The sequence below is a fragment of the Lepisma saccharinum genome, chromosome 1 (genome assembly GCF_977018435.1).
Source record: "Lepisma saccharinum chromosome 1, izLepSacc3.1, whole genome shotgun sequence".
NCBI lineage: Eukaryota > Metazoa > Arthropoda > Insecta > Zygentoma > Lepismatidae > Lepisma > Lepisma saccharinum.
In genome coordinates, this window is record NC_139229.1 from 195,701,637 (window position 1) to 195,717,445 (window position 15,809).

The 15,809-nt window shown below is 37.4% G+C and overlaps 1 protein-coding gene across 2 annotated transcripts in view; it reads left to right on the forward strand.

The window, feature by feature from the left end:
* LOC145978061 (xylosyl- and glucuronyltransferase LARGE1-like) overlaps positions 1-15,809 on the forward strand; it is a 70,417-nt gene that overhangs the window by 36,867 nt on the left and 17,741 nt on the right. For both annotated transcript variants that reach the window (XM_083110476.1, XM_083110483.1), the window contains 5 exons: positions 1,960-2,140; positions 9,535-9,659; positions 12,363-12,518; positions 13,317-13,496; positions 15,316-15,539. In XM_083110476.1, coding sequence (XP_082966602.1) covers positions 1,960-2,140; positions 9,535-9,659; positions 12,363-12,518; positions 13,317-13,496; positions 15,316-15,539 — 866 coding nt within the window. The remainder of the gene's footprint in view (positions 1-1,959; positions 2,141-9,534; positions 9,660-12,362; positions 12,519-13,316; positions 13,497-15,315; positions 15,540-15,809) is intronic.

Genomic DNA, 15,809 nt, shown 5'->3' on the forward strand with positions numbered 1-15,809 from the left:
ATTTGTTTCTCCGTACTTAAGCTCTAAGCAACATGGTTTTCTTCCTGGTAGCTCCTGTCTTACAAACCTGTCTGTTTTACTCCCACATGCTATGAAATGCATTTCAAATAATTCACAATTAGATGTAATATACTTTGATCTGGCCAAAGCCTTTGATACTGTTAGTCATCGTCTTCTGATTCACAAATTATGCAATAGATTCAACATTCATGGCAAATTTCTAACCCTTCTCACAGATTACCTTAGCGATCGCCAACAACGTGTCGTTCTTCCAGGAACTGTTTCTAACTTTCTTCCTGTCCTCTCTGGAGTTCCACAGGGTAGTGTTCTAGGACCTCTTTTGTTCATATTATTCGTTGATGACCTTGCCGACCATCTCACAGCTGCCTCTAGTAATTACCTTCTTTTCGCAGATGACTGTAAAATTTTCAGAGAAATCTCCACTTCCGACGATACTCATCTTCTTCAGAATGACATAGCAACATTTACTTCCTGGTGCCTGACATGGGACCTTACATTACATCCTGACAAGTGTACTACTCTCACTATCTCTCTCAAGAAGAATCTGTTAAAGTCATCTTACTCCATCTCTAGCAATAACGTCAAAGCAGTATCCTCTCACAAAGACCTAGACATTGTTTTCGACTAAAAGCTCACATTTGAGGAACATATTTTATGCACCACAAAAAAGGCCATGCGTCTCTTAGGTTTACTCTAGGTTAGTGACATCTCAGCCCTCACCTTGTACTTCAAATCATTCATCTCCCCAATAATAGAATACTGCTCTCCCGTCTGGTCCATGGCATGTCCCACTCAGTTCTCCAGAATCGATTCAGTCTTTCACTTCTTCCTAGCTATAGTCCGTCACAGGGTTCCCTCATTACGCAATGTTTCATCTCCGCATCTCTTGTCTTTTCTAAACTTACAAACTGGTTATCAGCGACGTTTGCAGAATGATTCCAGTTATTTATACAAAATTGTGAATCTCAAAATCCGCTGCAACACACTTCTTGAGGAATTCCACTTTCGAGTACCTTTGCACACAACATGCAACACAAGACTATTTTATACAAAAAAACCTAGACTAGAAATTCAATAAAGATCCCTCTTGTACAGACTTGCAGCACAATACAATGATCTCCCCTCAAATATTGATATATTTTCCACCGAGTTTGCCTTTCGTTCTTCCATCAGAAGAAATGCTTGTAATTAATATCACATAGTGCCATCTTTTACTTATTTTTTTTTTTTGTTCATTTGCTATTCTCTTTTATGTTGTTTTGTTACTCTTAATTATTTTTTTATTTTTATGCTTATTATTATTATTGTTTCTCATTGTTGACAATTTCAGTGTAAAATGGCCACCTGTGCTGTATCTGGAATTTTCTCAATAAATAAAAGTAGAATATGTGGAGAATTTCGACACATTTTGAGATGCATTTTAATATTATGTTCCATAAAAAATTAATTTATTTTATTAAGTACACAGCATTAAAAGCACTGAAAATGCTAGTAAAGTTGCTGAGAGTTAATTGAAATGTGAAGGGCTTTTGTCATTGTTATAATAATATTAATTATTATTTATTTTATTCGCTCTCTTTGTGTGATATTCATTTGTGCACAAGAATAAGTGTACATAGTATATTGACCTACAGAGTGAGGCATAGGTCAGGTTACATAGGTGATGTTGTTTGTGTTTGTTGCACTAGCAGACTTCTTACACTTGTTGCACTAGTAGACTTCTTACACAACTAGACACATCAAATTAAAGAATGCCGTGAACATATACTGCAACTGTAACCATTACATATCAATCGCGTGTATGTTTTTATTTGTTTTCCTATGTAACCTGACTTTTGCATCGCCCTGTATACAATCATGTTCACCATCTACATACATAAGAGCAGCTTGTTATAAATTTCCTTAAGGTTTGTAATGTATACTTTTCTTTGTCTGTAGTTGAATGAAGAAGATCCTTGTTATGAATTCAGAAGAGCAAGAATTACAAATTTACGTACCCATTTGTATTTTCTGGATTATGATTATGAACCTTCTGTCGATGGATACGATGTTACCTTGGTAGCCCAATTATCTATGGACAGACTGCAAATGGTTGAAGCCTTGTGCAAACATTGGGAAGGTAAGAATAAATTCTCTTGAATTTGGGCAAAATACGTCAAAAAATAACATTAAAGAACATGAATTGAAAATGTAGATGTATGATGTACTCCATTTTGTCTTATGATAATGTAGAGCAATTTTTCCAAGCATTTTGTCTTTCTATGTTGTTCATAGATACATATTTGCTGGTTGAAAAAGAAGAAAGAAAGCTTTTTGTGAAATGTTTTCATTATTTGTGGTCAAATCCATAAACATTATTTCCAAAATTGTAATTTGAAATTCCAACAAATTACAGTAGCAGTAATACTTGGAAAATAAAATAGCAAAGACATCAAATTAAACAGTGTCTAATTAGAAGGAAAATGCATTACCTTGAGTATGAAGGTAATTATGCAGGATTTGGGAGGAAATTGTCTGTGCCCCGCCCCTTTGTGTTTTTTACCATTTGGTAGGATCGGTGCAATTAAGATGCTTATATTTGTGGACTGTTTATGTTCTTGTGCTCCCGTAATTTCCTTTCACAGATTGATAGAAAATATGAATTCTGAGAAGTTATTTTGAATAAACATTTAACTAATTTATGGCTTGTTTCATTTAAGTGCATGAAAACAACAGAATTGGATTTGCACAGTTTCTCTTATCATACATTCCTTGTGTACAGCATCCTTGTCTTGCATGTGTGTTGGAAAGTGAACTCCACTCCTCCTGTTGTTACATGCAGGCCCCTGTGGCAGAGTGGTTAGCACACCGTGCTACGACACCAAAAGTTACAGGTTCAAATCCTGGCTTGGGTGTTCTTTGTGTGTCCTTCATCAATTTCATCATGTCATCATTTATACTCATCTTTACAATTAGCCAATAGTGGCAGAAATCCAAAGTGAAATAAACCAAATTAATCAATCAACCCACTAAAAATTCGTACATGTTGTTTACTGGTTGAATAATTGTATTGCATTTTCAGAAAAATCTTTTAAGGTGTTTCTCAAAGGGGATTCTCATCAATTTCGGGACACTGATGGTATAGTAGAAAATCTGTCACCTTGTAATGAAGGGTTATTTTCTTGTAGTTTACAGTTATTACAAGCATAAGAAAACAGTTTTTCTTTGTGACGTTTCAGGAGAACACACACACTCTTCATCAGACATTTATTTTTATCTTCACTAAAGATACAGTTATAACAATGGTTAGCAATTTTTTAAACAAAAAAGGATCCCTTATATAATGTATATTGTCAATGTTACATTGTTGTAATATAGCAACCTAACTGTGAAAAGAAGCAGTCTGTTTTATTTTTATTTCAGATAAAATAAAATAGTTAGGTTGCTATATTACAACAATGTAACATAGACAACATCCATTATATAAGGGATTCTTTTTGTTTAAAAAATTGCTAACCATTGTTATAACTGTATCTTTAGTCAAGATAAAAATAAATGTCTGATGAAGGGAGCGTGTGTTCTCCTGAAACATCACAACGAAAAACTGTCTTCTTATGCTTGTAATAACCGTATACTACAAGAAAATAATTCTACAATACAACCAATGCATACATACAAGAGAAACTATTGTAATGAAGGGGTCTTGGGTTTGATCACTGGTGGAGGCACATTGCAAAGTAGTTCTGACCCCACTTTAAATTGTAGGTGTAGTTCTGATTATCCTACCTGAGCATAAAATGGACTTAAGTACAGATAGACTGATTCCATGACCATTTCACTTTAGTATCCTGCTTAGCCTCATGCTTTTACATTCTTTTGTGCCTGGTCAAAGCTAATGGACATTTCGTTCAGCAGCAGGTCATCACTGTCTGATTTATGAAGACACACTCTAAGTTCCCATTAACATCAGTGGTTATGCAAACATTTCTGAAGCTTAATTCCATAGGGGCATTTCATTGTCATGGGTGGGATACCCACACTATATATTTTGGCATTAAAGTAACTATTCTATTGATAGTTAAGCAACATTTTTCTTATAGTTATGAAACTAAACACTGTCGATTAAGCATAACTACCCTTAAAATACTTTCCCAGATTTATAGCTGTAAGTGAACAATATTGTGTTCATGTTGAGAGGAATAAACAACGCTGTTGATAAATCCGCGAAACTTACTTCTAAATGTTCTATTAATTTTGGTGGCCTCTGCCACCATCCACTTGGATACTCGATGCTTTACTGTTAGGTTGACTTCCGGTTCCAGTTGTTGTTTCCTCGACTACCGCCAGGGGTGCATGTGTAGCAGGGGCGGTCTGTGAATTTTACAGCAAGGGAAGCACGTAACGTAAGAAATTGAAACAAGCATTTGTGAAAGTGTCGGCCCCCCTTTCCCTCGTTTCTATCCAGCCCTCTGGATTACTTCCTACTTAATCCCTCAATCTCTCCTTTCACCTCACCCTGGGTGCCAAGCGAGCAGATTATATTTGCGCCGGAATTACAAAAGGGGGGGTTTCACATAACAATTTATATTTTTATGTCCCTGGTTCGTTTACACATATACAGCAAGTGAATATAAAACTGTTTAAATGGACAGTACCGTAGTTCTTGTAATCATAACATTCTCGTAGGATATATTGTTTTATTATACGTAGTTTTATATATACATAATTTACAGAGCGTTTCCATGAGTGTCTTGCACAGACCAAAATTACCAAATCTCTAATAATATAGTTGCGCACCTATGGCATAACCATCGGCACTTCCCTTACCACCAAGTTAGCAAAACTATCTCGGTGGGCCTATCCTCAGCTTAAATGATATTCCGTTACAAATGCATTTTCTTACGCCTTCTCTCTTTCTTTTGGGCATCAATTAATCTAATACGGAAATATCCACATAATCAAAGCTTTTTCTAAAAGGGGACTTGGGACAGCAACAGGGGCTGGCATAACCAGATGCTACATTGTTATATCCAGTCTAGCCACCATAAGTGGACTAAACTTGAGGAGACGTTCCTCTTTCGTCGATCAATGGGGAAACACTGTTTTTTGCTAAAGCCCACTGGCTCTTTTTATAGTCGGGGTAAACGTCCGTGGACGTGGACCCCGTAGCGTTGGAAAATTCCACTGCCAACGGTCCTTTGTAAGACAGCTAGCTCCCCCAACCGGGGAGGTAAAAAACAGGGGAATCTAAAATCCAGCAAAGCACAATCCAATAATAACATAAAAGTACACACATGAAAACATATTACTTAACCCTACACCTTGTAGCTGGCCAGCAATTAATTATTACAATATACCAAAACCAGTAATGGTCAATCCGACCGTTACACATTATTATTATTATTATTGCTGTTATTTACTGTCCTTTATAAATTCTTCTATCACTAGATTGTAGAATCGATCTTCATTTTCATTTCAGTTTTCAGTTTCTTCTCAATTGCTGCCCTTGGGTATTTCTGCAGTAACTGTGAATTCGGCGAAGTGCTGAAAATGACATTAGCACTAGACACTACACTGGAATCGTTGAAAACAATTAACACACGTAACTTGAAAGAAAACAGAAGATGACGAAGCGCTTTTCTTTTAAAAAAGCAAAAGTTATTGTCAGAAGAATGAGCGACACTTATTTCTCTTCTGAGACTAGCGAAAACAAAATGTTGACCATTAGCTTAATTTCAAAGGACAGAAAGTGTCTTCAGAAAAACTTTTTTCACGTTCTTTTTATCAACTAGTTCTGATCTCCAGTTTCTGTTGTTGACCTTGTTGCAAGTCTATTCTCATAGTTTCAAATGCTGCCATCAGATTTTCAGTGCGGATGTAAATTGTTCATGTCATCGAAACCTGAAGTGCTCCACACCCTCTTTATTTGAAGATAGGCCTTCTCGGATGGCATAGTGGTAACACCGTCGCCTTGTAATGAAGGGGTCTCGAGTTTGATACCTGGTGGAGACACACAGTGATTCGGTTCCCAATTTCAACTGTAGGTCCAGTTCCGATTAGCCTATCTGTGTATAAAGTGGGCTTCAAAGAAAAACGCATTTGAAAATAGGATGCAAAGCCAACAGTAGTTTTAATGCTATTCTGCAACCAAACTAGTATTATTCCACATTGGCCTGGATTAAAATAAACACGTTGTTTACTTTATTACACTCGGTAAAGTTGAAATCAGGCATTCCAAACTTCTCGATGTCAGGCCGTGGACAAAGAGTGTTTCCAGCACTCACATACGCTTTTTCCCGCACCATCAGCTGGCTGCCGCAAGATGCAGAATGAGTTCTGCGGATGTATTCCCTTAGAGTCCATTAAAGCGCAGTGATTTGGCCAACTGTTAAGTGTGATTTTTAAACGTTTTTCATACAGATTCCAGGAATAGCGCACATGAAATTCACTGGGACGACTCACAAAACACAAAATTTCGCTGTAACTGACGAGAAAATATTATAATATAAATATTTTTTAGGCACATTTAACTTGCAAGAAACTGTGAGGGTTGAATGAGTTGCGGTCATGCATTCCGTATCCCGAAGATCTACGAAGAATGCCGAGGCACGGAGCATATGGCTAAGGTGGCCCAAAGTGTCACGAAATATGCCAAGGGTGAACGACATACATAGGAGGAGAAATCTCTCGTGGTTTTTACAACAACCCTTAGAAGATATGTGAAAGATTGGTTTGAATGAAACTGTAAAATAAATTGACAACAAAAACACAGTTAATAAATTAGCATGTGTTCTACATTATAAGGGAATGAGTCATTCCACGGAATAACCGCCCATGCTGTGTAGCCATTTCGTCTGCTGCATGCGATGGGTTTGAGCTGTTGTAATAGCGGGAGCCAAACACGATGAGCCCGACCGCTGTCGATATTCAGCTCGTGCGGAAAGTGCATAATTGCATGCGTCTCTTTGATTTTGGTGTCTTTTAGGGTGCTTGATGTGTGCCTAACTGAAACTTTTTGGATCCTGTGTTTGTTGAACTTGAGGTGCCTTGCTAGTCCGGTAGTGGGTTGGGATTTTTTTGCATCCGCTAAGTGCTGTTGTATACGCTGGTTGACAGATCTGATGGATCTGCCTATGTAGTGTGAGTTGCACTCACACTGGGCATCATATACACCTGGGTTGTCTAATGGGGAAAGGAACGATCTCTTGTGTTTGCTTAGGGCACTGGCTATTTGGTTCCTTGGTTTGTGTGCAAGTTTTGTCATATTGTTTCAAGGTCTTGGCTAGGCAGCTGGATGTAGTCTGGTGGTAAGGAAAGGCAATCCTTTTAGCTTTATCACTGCTGGCTGGGTGGAGTAGGTTAGGTTGTCATACTTGCATTTCTGCTTTGCTGCACCATGTAGAGAGTTGATGTCTGTGTATCCATTTTGAAGTCCTATGTCCGTCACTATCTTCTTCACTTGAACAGTCCGAGAAAGCTCTTCTGTAGAAGTTAAGCCATACATTGGCTTTATGTTGGGGTGGGTGGTTGGAAAGGGAGTGGATATACTGGTTATCTGCCCTGGTTTTCTATAGACCATGGTGGTAAATTTGTTGCCCCTCCTTTTGATGGTTGGATCTAGGAAGTTAATGATGCCTTGGTTTTCCCATTCTGTTGTAAATTTCAAGCTGGTGTGAATGTTGCTAAGTTTTTCCATGAGTACATCTATTTCCTCTTCCCTTTTGTAAATGACCAAGGTGTCATCTGCATATCTGCCATATTGTATGTATCAGAGTTCTGGTGAGTGAAGAATATCTTTTTCAGCTAGGTGCATAACAATGTTTGCTATGGGAGCGAACAGGGGGTTGCCCATGGCCAAACCTTCTGTTTGTATGAAATGCTAGTATGACAACCTAACCTACTCCACCCAGCCAGCAGTGATAAAGCTAAATGGATTTCCTTCCCTTGCCACCAGACTACATCCAGCCACCTAGCCAAGACCTTGAAACAATATGACATAAAACTCGCACACAATCCAATGAACAAAACAGCTAGTGCCCTAAGCAAACACAAGAGATCGTTCCTTTCCCCACTAGACAACCCAGGTGTATATGATGCCCAGTGTGAGTGCAACTCGCACTACATTGACAGATCCATCAGATCTGTCAACGAGCGTATACAACAGCACTTAGCGAATGCAAAAAAATCCCAACCGACTACCGGACTAGCAAGGCACCTCAAGTTCAACAAACACAGGATCCAAACGTTTCAGTTAGGCATGCATCACCCACTCTAATCGACACCAAAATCAAAGAGACTCGTGCAATTATGCACTTTCCGCAAGAGCTGAATATCGACTGCGGTCGGGCTCATCATCTTTGGCTCCCGCTATTACAGCAGCTTGAACCCATTTCTCACAGCAGACGAAATGGCTACACCGGCACCCCTAGCGGTAGTCGAGGAAACAACAGAAACCGGAAGTCAACCTAACAGTAAAGCACCGAGTTCCCAAGTGGATGGTGGCAGAGGCCACAGAAATTAATAGAACATTTACAAGTAAGTTTCGTGGATATATCTTTAGTAACTCGCTTACGTCTTATAATATTGTGTTCATGGGTGGAACAGATAAAACAGTGCCTCTTTAATTAATAAGAAATTTATTTTAATTACTTTGAATGTTCAAAATATGAAAAAAAAATTATTTAAGACAAAGAAAGCAGATAATTGACCTTTTAATATTCTAGTGGAGTTGGAAGAGTAATATAACAGTTAAAAGAGAAATTAAAATTGTTTTTGGTGCACAGTTGGGACACAACACAAAACAAAATTAAATCAAAAAGTTAAAATAAGCCAACAATATGTATAATACTTGAATTTTTATCAAGAACAAATTATATTAAAAATTTCACCTAATAAATAAAATATAAACATTTTATTTATAAGTGTTTTATTTAGAATTTTATTGTTGGGGGTACCATTTTTCTTATTTTTTTTACTTAAGGATTATTTTTTTAGGGTTTATTTATATTTGACAGGTGTAGATTTTTCACTCACAAGATAGAATAAAGTTACAGCATTTAATTTAATTTCAAAAATTGAAATTCAGGGTCACTTTTCATTATTATAGTGCAGGAGGCCTTAGAAAGATCGGTTCGCGGGCTTACAGCAGATGACAATATGGGGGTGTGTCTGCAAGAACCAATCAGGTCTGCGAATGAGCGAGCCCGGTAGCCACAGCTGGCTCGCTGCACCGTTCTGGAAGGGTGAGTGACCTCTGCCTCTTCCTACCTCGGCCTGTTTGTTCGGCTGAGGAGCAGACGACACAAGATTATCGGCAATAGTGTGCGAGCGACGTCTGCTGTTACCCCGCGAAACGCTCTTTCTAATGCCTTCTGCACTATAAGTAGAATAAAAATATAACTTGATATGTTCAGTCACATACCAAAATAACTTACACTACGTCATGTATGGGTTTCTTTTTAATACCTAACTTCACTATTTGTAGAGATGAGTTTATTTGAATGCATTGCATTTCTTGTTATTTGTCTTTCATAGGGCCCATTAGTTTAACACTCTACATGTCTGATGCGGAGGCTCAACAGTTCCTTAGCTATGCACTGGGATCTGAAATTCTCAGTGCAAGGAAGAATATTGGTTACCATATAGTATATAAAGAAGGGGTATGTATTTCAAGTTTTGCCACACTGATTTTTCACGTATTTATTTGCAGTATTTGATACTTTTGCTATACAATTTTACAAGGTTATAGAACATTGTTTATTTCAAAGAAATTAATTTAGTTTATTTCAAAAAATTAATTTATTTTTAATAATCCGTCCGTCTCGCAACAGCCCAGAAATGGCCTAGGCATACCTACCGACTGCCGGTCTCCCTCCCACGCTTTCCTTCGTCACCTCTAAGCGTGCAGATCTTCAACCAGTAGTGGAATAGTCGGGGGGGGGGGGTATCCCCAGCCGTTATATTAGGTCTCTGTGACCGGATTACGCTCACTCACTCGGAGCTCCCCAATTTCCTCACGATGGTGGGTTGCCACCTGCCCTATACGTAGGCCGAATAAATTCCGACCAGAGCCGGATTTGAACCTATGCCATCCCGCAGCGAACGATCTCAAGACGAGTGAACGCCTTAACCCGCTTGGCTACGGAGGAGGACAATTTATTTTTAAAGCACTGAGAAAAGTAATTACTGTATACACATTTTCAGTATTTGGTATATTTCATATTTGCGGTTTCAGGGAGATGCAACAGTTTTTATAGAACCATCTGGTGTCACTGTTTAAAGATAAATAACTTTTCTCCTGCAATTTCGACTAGTGTATGGGACCAGTGGCCACCTGCCTTCGTGAGGAAATTGGGGAGCTACAAATGAACCTACAACAAATACTGGATGGTTCATTGTGCTGACCACATGTCACCCCGTAACTGGTTGGGTATGATCACCCACCTATGCTGAGGCATGTGGGTGTGAGGCTGGCAGTCTGTAAGTGGGTCCTGACCTTCATGGGCTGTTGTGCCACGGATTAAGTTAAATTTTAATTTGCAAATACTAGGATTTGACCATTCTCTAAACGGGCACTCAATGAAGATTTCAAGCCATCTTCTGTAACCAATATGGCTCCACATGGAAAATCTAGCTCAACTGATTCAAGAGCTCGAACAACGGAAGATATAAATGAAATTCAAGAAATCGCTGGACCTTCCACAGTGTCACCCCTAAGCTTTGCAACCTTATCCAAAAGCTGCTCCAAAGGATGTTCGATGATCAAGAAGGAAAGTTAAATCCTGCATTATAATGAAGTCGCCTATGAGGGAGTAAATTCTGGAAGAAACAAAAGCAAGGAGGCAAGGGAGCCCTCAAACGTTGCAAGACCTCTTCTTCTTTTAAAAAAAAAAAATAAAAGAAGTCATAGTTTCTTTTTGGAGTAACAGTGATAATGAATTTTCAGTCCATGATGACTCGGATAACTTGGATGTCAAAGAGTCAGCATGTGAAGAAAGAACTGACATTGTCATACGTGATTTTTATTTTCAATGGTGTAACCAAGAAAATTGTACTTGTTGTCATTGAACAGGTAGAAGAAGAAGACGTTTATGTGTTGAAGATATGTTGTCCGTGAAGATGCAAAGAATCACATAAGTTTGTATTTCCAGAGAAAGAAGATATTAAAAAGTATCGAAAAGCAACATAATTTTGAAATTTTCACAACCTTGTGGTGTAGGGCCTCAAGCACTGAAATATTTTGATTTCATTTTTGAAAGCAACTTTCATGATGTTAAATATTTTGACATATTACAGATATTAAGCATAACGCATTTAACTTACAAAATAACTTTGTTTTGTGTCCAAAAATGTTTACATGTACTGGAAGACACTTTTGTTAACTTTATCTATTGAAAAGTAATAAAAAAAACTTTGAGTAAGAAATAAAACAATAAAATCAATAGTGTTCAAGGCCTCCCCGATGACGCAGTGGTAGCATCGTTGCCTTGTAATCAGGGGGTCCCAGGTTCGATACCCGGTGGAGGCACATAGTGGTTCGGATCCCACTTTAAACTGTAGGTCCAGTCCTGATTAGCCTTACTGTGCATCAAGTGGACTTAAAACACCCAATCAATCAATCAATAGTGTTCAACTGTGCCCCTGTCTCCCCTACATAACTTTTAAAAAGATTGAAAACCACTGCACTATGTTATGAGTAAAACAATTTCGTAGTAGTAAATATTTAATAAGAAATCTTGTGTTCATAAAGAATTACATCCAATCAGGGTTCCTTGCAGATGTGAAAATCCCGAAACCCTTTTAAAAGTCAAGGAATTTCTTGTAAATAATAAAAATGGAAAAATCATGGAATATTAGATATGGTTGGAATAGGAGCATTCCTGGCAAATGATTGTGTTTTGAATGATCAGTCAGCTTAGATCAGAGTTTATGTCTATTTCATCTCCTGACTAGAACGTGTTCAGATGAATGTCTTTACCGCTACTAGTTGTGCATGAATCAGCTAGCATTCCATTCCAGACTGACTCTTAAGTTTGCAGCTGCCCAAGTATGTGCACCCATTTTCAGACAGGTTAGCAATTCACATTGGCAGATACAACATGCACGTCCTTTAGTAGAGACCTAATATTCGGTGATTGTGTGTGAATCGTCTTTATTCTGTACCTAGTAAATATTCTGCTCAGCTTACCACAACAGTGCCCATTAAAAATTATTACAGCTGAGGTGAGCTGTTCCTCTGTGCTGATCCATGAACATCTGTTTAGATTAAATATTGTTATCATACCTGTCATGAATATAGATTTTTCACTTATTTGTAAGTACATGCAATGAACAATAAGAGTTGTTTTTTTCTTTCTTCACAGAATTTTTATCCTGTAAACTTCTTACGTAATGTTGGCCTGCAGCAAGTAAATACTCCATATGTCTTCCTGACTGATATTGATTTCCTTCCAATGTATGGATTGTATTCCTATATTAAAAAATCCATTCAAGTATTGAATCTGGAGTCTTCCAAGAAGGTAAGTAACACATCACTTATTCATGAAATCAAAAATATAATAGTGTATTTTTGCTGTAAAACACTGAATGTTGTAGCAGCAAGCAAGATGATAATATTCTTAGGTGTAGGAGGTGACGATTTCAGAGAAAGTTCATGTCTATAGATATAGAGTTCACTTGTGTGAGAGTCTCCAGATTTGGTGAAGAGATGAAGGAAAAAGGAAGTGAAACAATAGAGGAAAACACCAATAAACTAAAGCATGACAAAGAAAGAAGAGAGATAATGAGATAGTATGCAGAATTTTCAATCTGGAGGAAAGTTTCTGGATAAATAGCATGTGATAAATGTTAGATAAATTTTGTGTATATTTATAGAATCTTATGACAGCATTTTTTTTTTTTCAATTTTATTCAAGAAGGCTAGTAATTTTATTAGCAGAGGGAGATACAAAATGGTATTTTATAATGAATAGAGTGCCATAAAATGTGACAAATTTTATATTGTTGATATTGTTTCATTTTAATACTACATTTCTAGAAAAGGAAAATATTGTGGGATATTAATATGCCTATAATACATACTTTATCTGTGTATCTGGTTTGTTATTGTTCAGTTAACTTGTGTGGTCACTGCCACCACCATCTCCCTTGAAATTTGTTGTTTTATTGTGAGGGGGCTTCCGGTTCACACCATTTTACCAAGAGCCACTAGGTCCGCTGCTGTAGCCAGTTCACACCAAATGAAATGTCATGCCAAGCTGTCCGAAACTGTCAAGGGTTTATTAGTATTATTAAATATTTTCCTTTTCTCTCCTTAGGCTTTGGTTGTTCCTGCATTTGAAACTCAGCGTTACAGAATTACATTTCCTAAAAGTAAAGCTGAACTCCTTAATATGTTGGACATGGGAACATTATTCACGTTTCGTTATCACGTGTGGACAAAAGGGCATGCTCCTACAAATTTTGCAAAGTGGAGAACTGCTACTACACCGTACAAGGTAAATAGTAATTTTGTTCTAAAGATATTCAGCATTTTACAATTCATTCTAATGCTCTGTTTCGTAAATAATAATTTAATTTCATCTTAAGGAAATTTCAAATGACAAGATGCACATGTCACTTGACGATTGACCAATTGAATGCAGGCAAGTGCAGTGTGTCATGCCACTACAGTTTGAAATGTTGCAATTGATTGGTTCATTGCCAAGTAGCATGTGTGTCATTTGTTACTTTGGTGTGATATTTCCCTTAAATCATAGCTCTTGAAACAACCACAGGAATCAAGTTTGCATCTTCAGGATTGGGAATGATTCACATCATAAATGAAATAAGATGAACTAAAATGAAAACCTATTTAGCAAATGCATAAAATGAAATCTTCAGTTCCATATTTAGTTTTTCATTGCCTCTGGTAATGCTCCTCCACAATCCATGGTAACATTTTTTTATAATGGCCTGCTGTGCCTTCCTGTAGTTCCTGGGAGATTTTCATGCTGTCTTATTTCATGATCATAATCTTTACTTCTCTCTCGCGATGTTATTATTATTTCCTCCAATATTTTTAATTGTAGCTTTTATTGGGAAAACTCATTTCAAAACTAATAGTGCATTCAGTTGTAGGGCTGATATATGAGTAAATTAGGTTCATTTCCGAGCCTGGGTAATTGTCATTCAAGTGACATAAATAAGGTATAATACAAGTACAGTGACTACTTCTGTTGTTTTTCCTATCAGTTTCAGCCAATATAGGCATATCGGTTTGTTTTTGTTTTTAAGTAAGGTCTGTGCAATATCAATTTGTCAATATCAATGCAACTAAATATCTTCCAATCCAATGTTCGAATTGTAATTTAACTAGGAAAAACAGAGAATCTTGTTGCTCATTGAATGTGCAAAAATAATAGTCTCATAACACAATGGAGCTGCTATTTTTTTTATTTTTTTTAGTTTTTAAAGTCCATTTTATGCACAGGCAGTTTAATTAGGACTAGACCTACAGTTTAAAGTTAGATCTGAACCACTATGTACCTCCACAAGTGTGGATTGGAGTGGTTCGCTCTGCAGTCCTACAGACAACAAGCTTTCCCCTAATCGGGAACTACAAATAATGCGCGAATGAATGGTGCTGATGCATTCGTCATGTACAAGTTAAGTCAAGCACAAAGTTGTTTATGAGGGCCACCGTTGATCTTGATAATATCAGTATTGTCAATGTTGATAATTAAAGGTATTATCGATATATTGAGGCATTTTACAATATCAACACTGATATTTTTAAAATATCTTATTTTTGAGTTCATGTTATGCTTATATAGGCTAGTTGGTACTGGACGTACAATATAAAGTGTAATCTGAACCATGTGCCTCCACCAGAAATCAAACCTGACACCTATGGATTACAATGTGACAGTGTTAGCCACTAAGCTATTCGAGGGGTTTACTTTGAACACATTCCTCTGAAAATTTACTCGATTTTAATATCCATTTTAAAGCATGGACGTCCGGAATGGGGGCACCCCCCAGAAAATGAAGGTCCACCTAAAAAGTATAAATTTGACACATAATTTCATTTCAGTCACAGTAATTTATGTTAATTACTATAAGCGTGTTCAAGGAACACGATAATTTCAAACTAAAGCAGTGTTTTTTGAGTGGGCATCCCTATTAAGGGGGAAAATATGCCTCCTTTGCCACCCGTTGGAGAAGAATTACCTTGCTTGCCCCTCTGTAGAAAAAATCCTGTGGACGTCCATGTCTCAAATACAGTTTATATTACTGCTTCTGTTTGTTTTAGTAACATACTGCTTTTATTTCTAGGTGCAATGGGAAACTGACTTTGAGCCATATATTGTTGTTCGGAAAGATATTCCTGAATATGATACACGATTTGTTGGGTTTGGGTGGAACAAAGTCTCTCACATAATGGAACTTGAAGCACAAGGATTTGAGTTTATTGTGCTCCCAAACGCCTTCATCATACATATGCCCCATGCTCCAAGCTTCGACATTGCAAAATTCAGGAGCTCATCACAGTACAGAAAGTAAGTATTAGCACTTTAAATGTTCCATAATTTTATTCATTCGTATGTAATATTCATTTAGTTTAGCTGTTTGTAGGGATTTAGGTTTTGACAGAATGTGAACTGTGCCATTACTGTAATGTTCATTTTGGGGTTTAATTTTCTTATCATATTTTGTCACTTAACCTTTTGGGACCCAAGCGTCTCGATCGAGATACCCAAATGTAACCCTCCCGGTACCAAGCGTCTCGATCGAGATGCTGTGTCAAGCGTAGTTTTTACGTTATAACT